The sequence below is a fragment of the Anolis sagrei genome, chromosome 1 (assembly GCF_037176765.1).
Source record: "Anolis sagrei isolate rAnoSag1 chromosome 1, rAnoSag1.mat, whole genome shotgun sequence".
Lineage (NCBI taxonomy): Eukaryota > Metazoa > Chordata > Lepidosauria > Squamata > Dactyloidae > Anolis > Anolis sagrei.
This window is the reverse complement of record NC_090021.1, coordinates 107,682,052-107,695,504: the sequence shown is the minus strand read 5'-3', so window position 1 is coordinate 107,695,504 and position 13,453 is coordinate 107,682,052. Positions and strand designations below refer to the sequence as shown.

The window sequence follows — 13,453 nt, the reverse complement described above, 5'->3', positions numbered from 1 at the left end:
AGGACACAAGTTTAAAATTTATGCTTAAAAGTGGCTGGGTAGGCCTGCTGGAGAAGATAAGTCTTTAGATGGTTTTAAAATTTTGACAATTCATTTAGCTGTCGGAGCTTTTCTGGCCGGTCATTTCACAGTCTTGGTGCGGGCAATGCAAAAGGTAGTGGTTGCCAGTTGGGTTCTGATAGGCTGGAGCATACTTCTCCCAGAGGACCTAAGTGTGCAGGGCGGATTGTATGGGAGAAGGAAATAGATAACCTAACCTGGACCCAAACCATGTACTGCTTTAAAGGTGAAAACCAACACCTTGTACTTTGCCTAGAAACGAATTGGCCACCAGTGGAGTGATATATTCACTCCTGGATATTCCTGTAACCAATCTGGCTGCTGTATTCCTCTCTTAAAGGGAACAAAGGTAGCCCAATGTAAAGCTCATTGCAGAAGTCCAACTCATGTTCTCCAAATCTAGAAAGGGGAACAGGTAGCAGATCAGCCAAAACTGATAGTAAGCATTCCTGACCGTTGCATCTACCTGAGCTGACATTTGGAGAGACAACCCAGAAGCACTGGATGCATCCCTCTGTTTTGTCCTCTGGGGGGCATCTGCTCCAGCCTGTAAGAACCCAACTGGCAACCACTACCTAGAGGACTTTTTGCATCGGCCACACCAATGTGAAATGACCGGCCAAAAAAATTCCAACAGCTAAATTATCTGTCAAAATTTAAAAACCATTTAAAGATTTATCTCCTCCGGCAGGCCTACCCAGCCAGTTTTTAAACATAAAGTTTAAACTTATGTCTTTCGTTCAATCTCTGTTTTGTGTATTTTAATATGTATTTTATAGAAATACGTCTTAATATGTATCTTTTATTTTAAAAATACATTTTAATATGTATATTTGTGGTATTCTTACAATGTGTATGTGCTTTAATTCTTCTTTAACCCACCTCAAGTCAAGAGGAGAGGCAGGTAAAAAATATATTCATTGTTATTATTATTATTATTATTATTATTATTATTATTATTTAGTAAGAAAATGGGTTCAGGGTCTTCTTACACTCACTGCAGAGACCAGAAAGTCACAGGTGAGGAAATGTAGTTTGCAGATGTAACGTGACTCCTGAGGACACATTTTTCAGCTCCTAAGACTCCCTGGAAATCCCCCCAAAGACTTAAGACAACCTCACATGATTCCTGGGACTACAGCAAAAGGAGATTATTGTACGGAGGAGAACAAAGGATCAACAGCAATATTGATCCCAAGATAAATCAAGGGCAATGTGACTATGAGACAGCCACAATGTGGTAGTAATAAGTTCCACCAACAGGCACTTTTAACCTGTCATAATTGCACTTGAGCAGCCTCATGTGACATTTAGCAGCTTCATGTGACAAAGTTCTTAACTATGGAAAAACCAGACCAAGAAAAATTTGTTCCTTTTTAAACCTTTGAATTCTCTCTTCCTAAGAGAAATTATTTTTTTCAATTTCATGCTTTGTCTACTAGAAAGAACCATACTGGCCAGATATAGACTGATTTATCTCTAATTGAAAGCTTTATGATTTGATGTGTAATCTGCAGATGAGATCACATTCTGGCTCTACATGAATTTCTAGCTGAAGGTGCATCAAACTGCTCTAATTCAGATGAACATTAACACCAATGCTGGTGGTCCTTTTCAAGTTATAATTCTACCTCAACATAAAATATAAGAAACAACAATCCTTATTCAACACAAAGAGATTTGTAATGAAAGAAAATACTGTTTCTGTCACATTTTCCATCAAAGTAACTTTTTAAGAATGCTGACACATCCCACTCCCACCTTCCAAAAAGACTGACAAGGCACTTGAGATTTTACCTGTCAAGATCAGATGTTTGTCTTTCAAAGTTTGTTAAAATCCTTAAAACCTGAAGGTCTTGACTGAGAAAACATGGAGGCAATAATCCATGAATATTCAACTGTTGTCTCTCTTCCAAGGTAAAAGCCAGACCCTGTAGAGTAAAAGAGAAGTTTGTTTGCTGAAAAGAATTTACTTTTAAAATGCTGAATTTGCCAATTTGCTAACAAGAGCCATACTGTACAGCGCACAGATCTCTAAGTACATACTCCCACATTTTAAAATGTTCAGTCTGACAACATTTACTTCACAATATGGTCATTGAAAACATACTTCTAAAAGAGTATATTTTATTTTTCTTAACACTGTTTATATAATTGTCCCTTCAGACATATAGGCATGAAACCAGTGTTGCATTCTAAATATTCACATCTCAAAATCTTGAAAAGAGTGAAGAATGCCTCTTCCAGTTTAACAACAGTTCTACCACTTCTGCAAATTAATTTCACACTGTTTACAAACTATGTTCATCCCAAGTCCACAACCAAGGTTTCCAATATAACTATTTATGTCCATTTATGTCCATTTATGTCCATGTCAGACTATACAGAGAAGCCACTGAAATCCACAAGCATGTGGACAACTTCAACAGAAAGGAGAAAACAATGAAAATGAACAAAATCTGGCTACCAGTATTTAAAAAACTCTAAAATCAGGACAGTAAATAAAAACCAACACTCAAAAAGTAGGAGAATTGCAGCCAAGAATCAATCGGGGCCAGCTAACACCTCCCAACAAAGGATCCCCAGGAAGCAGCAGCCAGGCTTTGAAGCTGCAAGGCTATTCAATGCTAATCAAGGTGGCCAGTTGCAACATTCACACTTGCCTCAAGCAAACAAGAGTTCTTTCATCCTGGGCATTCCAGATACATAAACCTCACTTGCCTCGTTTCCAACAGTCCTCTCAACCTCTGAGACTGCCTGCCCTAGATGTGGGCAAAACATCAGGAGACAATGCTTCTGGGATATAGCCATACATGCCGGAAAACTCACAGCAACCCAATAACTATTTATATTTGAAGTTATAGTTATGCATTCTGTATCATTCTGACAGTATTATGGTAGATAGCGTAAAGGTTATGCTTCCACAATAATTCTCAGTGTGAAATCACTGGTGGGGGGTGGACACTTTTTCGCTGCAATAATAGGCTCTATAGCTCTACTGAGGCAATATATTTCCTTTTTTAATTTCTCTATTTATGATATAGAGCTAAACAATCATGTCCTTTGAATCACTGTAGATCAGGAATGGCCAAATTCATACTGGCTGTTAGGATTAGTGGGAGTTGAAGTCCAGAACTCCCAGAGGGCCGAAGTTTGCCCATGCCTGCTGTAGATAGATAGTAAGACTCCTTTGTATGGGAGAGAAGGAAGGGGGAGAGAGATTTATATTTCATTTACCGTAAGAATGAAATTCAAGGAGTGTGTTTCTTCAATTCTAAGACACACTTATTTCCTATATAAACATTGCTAAAAATGGGGTGCATCTTAGAATTGGAATGTATCGTATCTATTTTTATTGGTGATGATAATACTGAAATTAAGGTGCGTCTTATAATCGATGGTGTCTTACAATTGAAGGAATGCAGTAATATGTTTTCCCTTTAACTTGTTAGTTGGGTATTACTAAATTGACCCCATGAGCAGAAGGATCACTGATTCAAAAAAAGACCCCTTCAGCTGAACAGAAGAATCCTTCTGGTAGAGGGAGGGACGTTTAAGATCATCATTTTCTTACGCATGACCTCTCAGTTTAGTCAGTTTAGATTCTAAGGAGAGTTCAAGCTTGATATATATATTTTTGCCTACCTACAGTATCCACAGAAATCAAGCCCAATGAGAGTAAACCTATTTAATCTACAGAATGTACATAAATACCTATTTACTAAATTCCCATAACTTCATTGTGTCTAGCATTTTAAATAAAGGTTTTGAAAGTATGTTTAATGGGAGAATAGTGTATGAATTTTCAATTGCAAGGTCCTTCCAAAGCCAAAGAGCCATCACAACTAAGCTTTTGTCTCACGTGCTCGATCTGATCTAACGGGTGGGGCTGTACTTGTGAAACAGATCTCAGTATGCTGGCACGATCATTAGGCTGAAAAACTCCTTTATATGATTTATTTATTTACCATATTTATATACCGCCTTTCTGAGCCCAAGGGTGACTCAGGGCAGTTATATAACCAAATTACAGACTAATTAGATAGATTAAATATATAAACTCGACTGAAAAAAAAAGGAATTTTCTTCCAAGAATAGGAGTTTTAATTTGGTTTTCATTGATTTCAAGGATAATGGTACAAGATTTCCAAAGAAAGAATCATAACATATCTGTAAAGAAAAATGTATTACTGTTTGATGCCAATAAAGAATCACAGAAACCTACCTGGGTTTTCCTAAGTGATAACTACAAACTTAGATTAATTGCACAACAGCAAAAAAGAAAGAGTCAATTTAAGATTTCTAATTTCTACGTGCATGCCATATCTATATATTTACTTTAGCAGTTTAAAGAAACCAGAGCATGTTACATTGAATACACAGTTGTCCTTGTTATCCATAGAGTCAACCAAAAATGGCTCAAAGATATCTGGCTGAGGGGAGGAGGCTCCAAAAAGCAACCTTGCTTTTGCTGTATATTGCTGTAGCTTCCTACTACTTCACTGATCCCCAGGCTGTTTCCAGCACCCATATGTATATAAGAGACACTATTTTATTATGTATATTGTATATGATAGGGCTTCAGCATCCACAGATTTTGGTATCCATGGGGGTTCCTGAAATCAAATCCCAGTAGATATCAAGGCTTCACTATATTTAGATCAAAGGTCTTCTAGAAGATAAATCTTACAACCCATACTGTTAATAACTCAATACAGTGCCTGTCGCAATTCCACAAAGTAAGTTGCTCTACAGGATCCGTGTCAATGGTCAGGGCCATAAGCAAAGCTGTCAGTCCAGTTTTCAGACCAGCCACAAATGATTTGTGTAAGGACATCAGTAACCTGCAGTATATAAGCAGAGCCAGAAAATGGCAAACTTTATTAATGGGATAATAAAGCTGTAAAATATCTGGACTTACAATATTTATTGGAGAGCAGAATGGAAATTGTTGCCACAAATCCCACACCATCTAGTATTCTAAGTCATGAATGAATCATGACTTCAGGACTTCAACTATTTTCAACATAAACAGACTTTTGGAAGTAAAAGAAAAACCTCAACTTTTCAAAAAGGTTTCAAGGCAGTGTTTAGAATAGAAGGGAGAGGAAACATGTAGATAAAAGGGTGAAAATAAAGCAATGGTGTTTAAATTTAAGGAGTATTAGTACAGAATGTATATGGGCCGTATATTGGCACAAGAAGGATGTCAAATGCCTTGGTTTTGTCAACAGTTCAATAATGTGAGCTGGGTTTGACAGCTAGAACAGAGACAAATTCATAACAATTAGATATATTCAACTGTTGTAGCAAGAAGCCTAATAGGATCTTGGAAACCTAGAAATACCTGTTTTTTCCTGGGGGCCTGGTAACTGAACCTTCGTTATGAGTTCTGCAGTTATCAAGCTTTTATCGTACCGATCAAATTATTGACAAAGGAAAGAAAAAGTATAAGAGCTCCAGAGAATTCTGAAATTCAACTGAGAAAATCATAGAAATATTATGATTTTGACAAGACTACCCTGCTTAACAGTTCAATGGATCAAAGAACCTGTGCCTTTCATTTGGCAATGATCCCAAACATGACTGGAAGAAGTTTTTAATTGCCGCCTCCCACTAGAAAATTAAGAGCACTCGTTAGAACTAACATTAAGTTTAAGGTGTTATTAAGAGTGTAAACCAAACTTGCATATTTGGGCTGGATTTACGAGTCAGCTCTGCATTGTGGGTGCAACCAACTCCTCTTTTTTTAAATTGTCACTACATGCCAGGATAGGAGTGGTGGAAGGGCTATATGGTTTGCTTCATACTGATGAGGTCAAGAACAATGCTAGATAATTATATTGGATTAACACATGGCTAGTCCACCTCTACTACAGAATCCACTCCCAACCCACTGCAGCAGCAGGGTGGAGTCCAGTTGGGCAGAAATTGATTCAACCTTCTTGGGCTGTTACCCCTGTCACTGTCACTGTCACTGTGGGCTGTCATCCCTGTCACTGTGGCAGGTGGCTGCAAAACTCCAGAGAGTGTCTGGTTGTCACCAAATAACTTCACAGACAACAACAAAGGTGCCCACACAACCAGGGGAAAGGAAGAGTAAAATCGTGGAGGAGGTGCTGATCCTTCCTCCTTCTTCCTGATAATATCGACATTTTTGTCAATATCAGCAAAGAGGACTGGCAATGGCCAACAGTTTTCAAGAGCTCTCTGACCATCTGCTGCAGTGACCAGGGTGACATGATCCAAATCAATTCTCTGTTTCCTGTGCTACTACTGATGACATCAGACTGTGTAGATAGCAGGCTTTTTTTTTTTTTTTGTCGTGTCAGGAACAACTTGAGAAACTACAAGTCACTTCTGGTGTGAGAGAATTGGCCGTCTGCAAGGACGCTGCCCAGGGGACACCGGATGTTTTGATGTTTTATCATCCTTGTGGGAGGCTTCTTTCATGTCCCCGCATGAGGAGCTGGAACTGACAGAGGGAGCTCATCTGCGCTCTCCTCGGATTCGAACCTGCGACCTGTCGGTCTTCAGTCCTGCTGGCACAGGGGTTTAACCCACTGCATCACTGGGAGCTATCTCTGTGTAGATAGGAGGTTTATTCACACTGAAGTGCGGGATTGCTTTTGAGTTTTAACAAAACTCCAGAACATTCCCTGACTTTGCTTAACGTGGGGCAAAAGTGGTTCACTCTGGTTTACCCAGAATTTAAGACCAGAGGTCCCTGGATGCCATTTGGGCTACATCCAGTAATGCTGGTGTAGATTAGCCCACAGAAAGAGAAGAATAAGACCGTACTGCTCTTCCACATGTTTGTGAGTTTACCAACTACATTGCTTGGAAAAGGGGAGGCTGCCTGAAACAGAGTGAAGGGTGTAGGTAGTAAAGGGGGGGGGGGGGGAGAGGAACTATTGTCATTGGCAACATGCAAAGGAGAGGCAAGGAGCCTAACCCAATAAACATGAATCCAGTTTTTAAGGGAATGTTTCCCAAGGTACTACAAAACATGGCTTGTTTTAAATAAGAAAATGTGTAGATCACAACACCTCAAATTTGTTTTAAGGAAAGCAGGAGAAGCTGCCAGTCCAAACCACTTATTTATTTAGTAGTTTCTCAATATGGAATAAATTTGCAGCGCTGCCATATTTTGTGGAATTCATTTGCATGTTTCAATCCAGAAAATCTTGTTCAACAAGAAATATTTCTACTTATGTTTGGCCATGATAAAAATCACTAAAACGGGAACATCATGCTTTGAGTAACATTACATTTGGGGTTATACTACCTTTGCGTGTGAAATCAGATTCCAGATGTGAAGTCAAATGCAATGCAAAGCTTAACTAGCCCACTACAAGAACAGATTAGACTCCTTGGAGGAAAAAATGTTCCCTATAAATCTAACAAATGGCAGCATTTACTTTGGTGGCCTAAAGATGTGTAAAATAGTCCAAATGGCAAGACCTTCATAAATGAAAATATTGCTCCTGGAGTCACTATAATTCAATGACCACTTTTCTGTTTAATGGTTATGGTTTATGTGTCTCCCAGTTTCAAGGTAACTGATATAAGTATGCAAAATCTGGAATGTATGTAGACTGGTGTGAGAATGCAATTGGTCAACCTCAGGGCTTGTTCTAACATTTGCCTTAAAATAACAGGTTTTTTATATGTGGCAGCTTTTCCTCCCATGTATTAGTATATACAGTGCTGCATTTAATTTACAGATGCAGTATTAAATGTACGGCATGCAGTGATCAATACACAACTATACAATAATGCAAGAAATGTTTGTCATAAAAATATTAACAAGTTTATTGCAATTGCTCAACAAATAGTGTCAATCACTCATTTATTTAACTAGTTATTTTAATAAAATTAAATAGTGATCTGGGTATTTTTAAGGGCAAAGTGTAAGTACAGAAACAACAGTGAAAGTAACAAAAGAAATGGAAATTCCCTCTCTTCTGCTTCTCGGATCTTATCCAGCTAGTAAATATCTCATCCAGCACATGTGTGAGAGAAAGCTTTATCCCTGGACATCCCTCAGGAGCTGCTCATGAACCAGTCCTAGACATCTTTTTAAAGCCAAATCTGCTTTATGCTTACACTAATAGCATCCACGTGCAATGCTTTTGTATTAAATAAAACCAATTTATTCAGTAATTGAAAACTATTTGCACCTTCACAAATGTTGTCTGGATTTTTCTTCTTCTTTATAATGACTGGATTAAAAATCAACCCCTATAATAAATACATTAAGAATAGGCTTCAGAATTATCTAAATAAAACTCTGCCATTAATTCCTAGATATCTAATAAATATACAGGTTTAAGTGTACAATACAGTGCTTCCCAAACTTTGGTCCTTCAGGTGTTTTGGAATTCAACTCCCAGAAATCCTAGCCAGTTTTCCCAGCTGTTAGGAACTGTGGGAGCTGAAGTCTAAAACACCTAAAGGACCAAAAGTCAGAAACCACTGCTATAATAGATGTATTGCATAGATGTAAATGACCATCTTTTATGCTTAAGCAAAATGCTGACATTGTCATATCAATCTTTGGCCCTCTAGATGTTTTGGACTAGAATTCTCACAAGCCCCTACTACTGGACATGCTAGTTGGGGCTTATGAGGGCTGTAGACTAAAATTATCTAGAGGATGAAAGATCCCGCCATTGCAATATACAATGATAACCCTTGCTAAGTATTATAGGCTGGATGTGTGATTAGTTCCCATTCCCTCCATTCCACATTCACCAGGTATATGTAAATAAAGGTATTCCAAAACCTGTGTTTCTAAATATCTGAATATCATTCACAATTCACGGCACACCCTATGTGAAACCAAGATTCAGGCCCGACTTACTTGTCCAAATGTATCTCCCCCTATAAAGTGGTTAGAGTGTTAAAATCTGTAGGGGATTCCTTGCTCTTGGTCCCACCTCCTTCACAGGTGCGATTGATTGGAACAAGGGGCAGGGCCTTCTCAGTGGTGGCCCCCCGACTATAGAACTAGTGACATTAGACTACCCCCTTCCTTCCTGGTTTTCAGAAAAAAGGTCAAGACCTGGAACCAGATGTATAGGGATTAGCGCAATATGGAACCAATATATAGCAGCACAAATTGATGACTGCGGGACTAGACATGTTTTAACTGCTTTAATTGTCTTTATATGTTTTATCTGTTATTTGTATTGAAATATGGCATTGAATTTTGCCAATCTGTAAGCCGTTATGAGTCCCCCTCAGGGTGAGATAGAGCAGGGTAGAAATATAGTAAGTACATAAAGAAATAAATCAATAAGATAATTTCTATCTGACCAAAACCATGGCTAACATGTTTGATCATCCTGCTAGTTTTTCAGTTATCTAGATGGGTAATTCAAATAAATTTCATGTCACCTCCTTACATATGCTTTTTGCAGGAAACTGAATTACAGGGTCTCTCTGTGCATTTGGAACTGCGACTAGGGCTAAAGCAAGAGACTCTTTCTGGCCAACCATGGCTACAAAGTAAGTCAGCACTAGGTCCTAACAAGTTTTTTCTTTTATTAAACACTATGCCATTTTCTGCTGTTTTTGGAGTACTACAAACTTTTTTGATTAAACACACAGAAGCTGAGGGGGGGCGGGGGGGGGGGAAGCAGGCCAAACATCAAGCTCTATTCTGACGTTTTAAAATTAGAGCAGAGATTTAACAGGGAAACACAAACAAACAAGAAACTAGCAGGGTATTTTAATTGTGCAGCATTTCTAAATTGGGAGAAGGATACTAATTGGATCTGTCATCTGTTCTCCAGGATCAGATTAAAGCTTTACTTAACAGCATTGTCTCAGTACACCTCCTTGTTTTAGGACACAAAGTTCTGAACAGTTATTAAAAGCATCACCAAAAAGTCAAATTCTTATCCATATCCATACATAAAAGTTTAATCTGTTTTGTTTTATTGGTTTAGCCAATACTTTATGAAAGTCCTTTACATTCTCCTATAAACATCTTACCATAAAATGATCAGTGGATCTAGAAATTGAACTAGAAGTGGGTCTTTCAACGATCCTCTATAAAAGTCAACACTGCAGAGTATGTTCAAAACTGACATGGAAAAATGTTGCTACTACATTCCTTTTGATTGTGCATACTGTGGATTTTGGTCACCTTGGATGACTAAAGGTGGGATATAAGTTGATATCCAACCAATCAAACTCTTTTCTCAAAAGACGCAAATCATTAACCCTTTCTGTTCTCTTCTGCCTGTAAGAAACATTGCATTTTAGTTTCAACAGGAAAAGGGGAGGGGAGTCTCACTTCCTACACTGACAGATACCTGTCTAGGGATTTGACATGCTTCTTTCAAAATCCATGCTTAAAATAATGGAAGCCAATACTACTGCACAACCATGACTGAAATTCCAGCTTAGCAATAAATATGTTGAATGGTTTTGGTGCATAATGCTCTTTCAGTTTCTGGTCTGCGTCTGTAAAATGGGAATAATAGAGCTGCTATCTTGATGAGCAAAACAATTAAGAAGGTCCCACAGATCAGAAATAATAACACTGCTTCTAAGATTGCTCCTGTAATGTATTCTAATTTGTAAAGTTTAGCAAACATATAATGATTTTCAAAAGCATGAAGAAGTCAAATGTGGGAGTATTCAAAATGACACTAGAAGCGTCGGGGTTACTGTCCAGGATCTTTGAGAACAACTCTAAATGTTGAAAAAGCTTTGTTTGTTCTCACTCGTTTTTTGATATTGTTTAAAGCAATATTATCAAAGTGGCCAGGAATGTGTTCATGTGATTGAAGGCTGACCTAGATTCCAGATGGCTGCATCTCAAACAGCCTTCAGGGTACTGAAGTGTCTCTATTTTCCTTATAATTGATACAGTACTTATTGTATTGTAAATCATCTCACCTCTCTGCAAAATGCTGAGTGGTTGTGGTCAACTGCTGATTATGAAGTTCTATCTATGACTGACTATACCAAATAGAAAACAACCTGCACAGATCAGTCTTTTAAAAGAGATTAACTTTACAGTCTTCAGTACTAATATTCTTAGGGGTGAGCGTAATACTGAGAGGGTCATAAAAAAGCATCTAAAGCTTAGAGAGGAGGTTTGAAAATGACCAATTCTGTACATTGTAAAAATTGCAAGGAGAGAGTTGTAGGTCTTTTGCTACCACTTTTGGCAATCAGATATTTGGTTACAATATATTGCATGTAAGCTTTAAGCCAAAATGCTCACTCAGCATTCACTGAATACATGGGAGAGAATTGGACAATTGCATTCACTGGCATTCAAACCATTCAAGATATGGACCTCTACATACATATAGCTATACATGCATAAATACTGACCTCTACTCATGTCATGAATTAAAATGGAGACTAAAGTAAAGAAATCTGAAGAAAATTAAGACTTGGAAAGGCAACTATAAAGCAACTAGTCTGGATTCTCAAGTGTAAATATGTATTAGGCCTGTCGGTTTTGTTTCGTTAATTCGTTATTTCGTATTTAAATCGTTGTTTTTTTTGCATATCCGACACGATATCAAAACATATTTTCAAACCCGGAAGGGTTTGAAAATATCGAAACAGCAGCCCCATTTTTTTTACGAGCTTCAGCTCGTCTCGTAAATGGAATGGCGGCTGCTGTGCTGACTTCAGTGCTGTGGTCATGTGCTGGTGCCTGGGAGCCAATCCGGCGCTCCCAAGCACCCCAGCAGTGAGTGCACCGTGGCAGGAGCCGATTGGATGGCGCGCGCGCAGCGCTCACCCGCGCGCCATCCAATCGGCTCGGGCTCCTGCGCCCCCCTCCTCCTCCTCCTCCTCCTACCAGCTGTGTTGCAGGAAGTGCTAGGAGGAGGAGGAGGAGGAGGAGGAGGAGGGCGCAGGAGCCCGAGCCGGATGGCGCGCGGGGCTAACAGCAGGAGCGGAGGCCGGTTGTAAAGGTGAGCGGAGCGCGCGCAGCGCCATCCAATCGGCTCGGGCTCCTGCGCCCCCCTCCTCCTCCTCCTCCTCCTACCAGCTGTGTTGCAGGAAGTGCTAGGAGGAGGAGGAGGAGGAGGAGGAGGAGGAGGAGGGCGCAGGAGCCCGAGCCGGATGGCGCGCGGGGCTAACAGCAGGAGCGGAGGCCGGTTGTAAAGGTGAGCGGAGCGCGCTGGCGCGCCATCCAATCGGATCGGGCTCCTGCGCCCCCCTCCTCCTCCTCCTCCTCCTACCAGCTGTGTTGCAGGAAGTGCTAGGAGGAGGAGGAGGGCGCAGGAGCCCGAGCCGGATGGCGCGCGGGGCTAACAGCAGGAGCGGAGGCCGGTTGTAAAGGTGAGCGGAGCACGCGCGCGCCATCCAATCGGCTCGGGCTCCTGCGCCCTCCTCCTCCTCCTCCTCCTCCTAGCACTTCCTGCAACACAGCTGGGAGGAGGAGGAGGGCGCAGAAGCCGGAGCCGATTGGATGGCGCGCGCGCGCTCACCCAAGGAGGAGGAGGAGGAGGGCGCAGGAGCCGGCGGAGCCGATTGGATGGCGCGGGAGGCCAGTTGTGTGAGTTTACTTTTCAGGGCTGTATGTATGACCAATCCAGAAGCATTCTCTCCTGACATTTTGCCCACATCTATGGCAGGCATCCTCAGAGGTCTGTTGGTAGGCCTGTTTGATCAAGAAAAAATTTCGATATTTAAAATACTAGGCAAATGGAGTTTAAAAAATGTTTTGTAAATATTTACGAAATTTCGTAAATAACAAAACATTTTTTTGGAAAGTTTTGTAAATATTTTAAATATCGAAACAAAAAAACACCCCAATTACGAATCGATTTTAGAAACAAATTTTTTCTTGATCAAACAGGCCTAATATGTATCATTGATTACAGAAGCCAGAATTCTCCATGCTGTTATATTTGCCATTTCTATCTATGGATGTAAAAGCTAGACAGTGAAGGAAGCTGAAAGGAAGAGAGCCAACACATTTGATATATGGTTTTGCAGATAACATGAACTGCTATAAAGACAAATAAATAGGCCGAGAAGAAGGAGAAGGAGAAGAAGAAGACTTTATTTCTATCACACCCTATCTCCCCATTGGGGACTCAAGGTGGATAACAACATGTAGCAGCAAACATTCAATGCCGTAAAATGTAAACAACAAACAGATAAATTACCACAAAACAAATAACACATTAAACACTGACACTGAGCAATAATAAAACATTACACAACTGAAAATTACATTTTAGTTAATAGACTATTTAAAAACTAGGTTTAAAAACTGACATTAACAAAAGTTTTATAAAACGTTAAAATTTAAAAGCCAAAGCAACAGAACCCTGAAATCTCTCTAGAAGCCAAGATAACTAAATTGAAACTATTGTACTTTAGCCATATCATGAAAAGATACAAC

At 39.7% G+C, this 13,453-nt stretch overlaps 1 protein-coding gene across 2 annotated transcripts in view; it reads right to left on the bottom strand.

Moving 5' to 3' along the window:
* Positions 1–13,453, bottom strand: part of ME1 (malic enzyme 1) — a 140,945-nt gene that overhangs the window by 115,049 nt on the left and 12,443 nt on the right. For both annotated transcript variants that reach the window (XM_060752974.2, XM_060752975.2), the window contains exon 2: positions 1,858–1,991. In XM_060752974.2, coding sequence (XP_060608957.2) covers positions 1,858–1,991 — 134 coding nt within the window. The remainder of the gene's footprint in view (positions 1–1,857; positions 1,992–13,453) is intronic.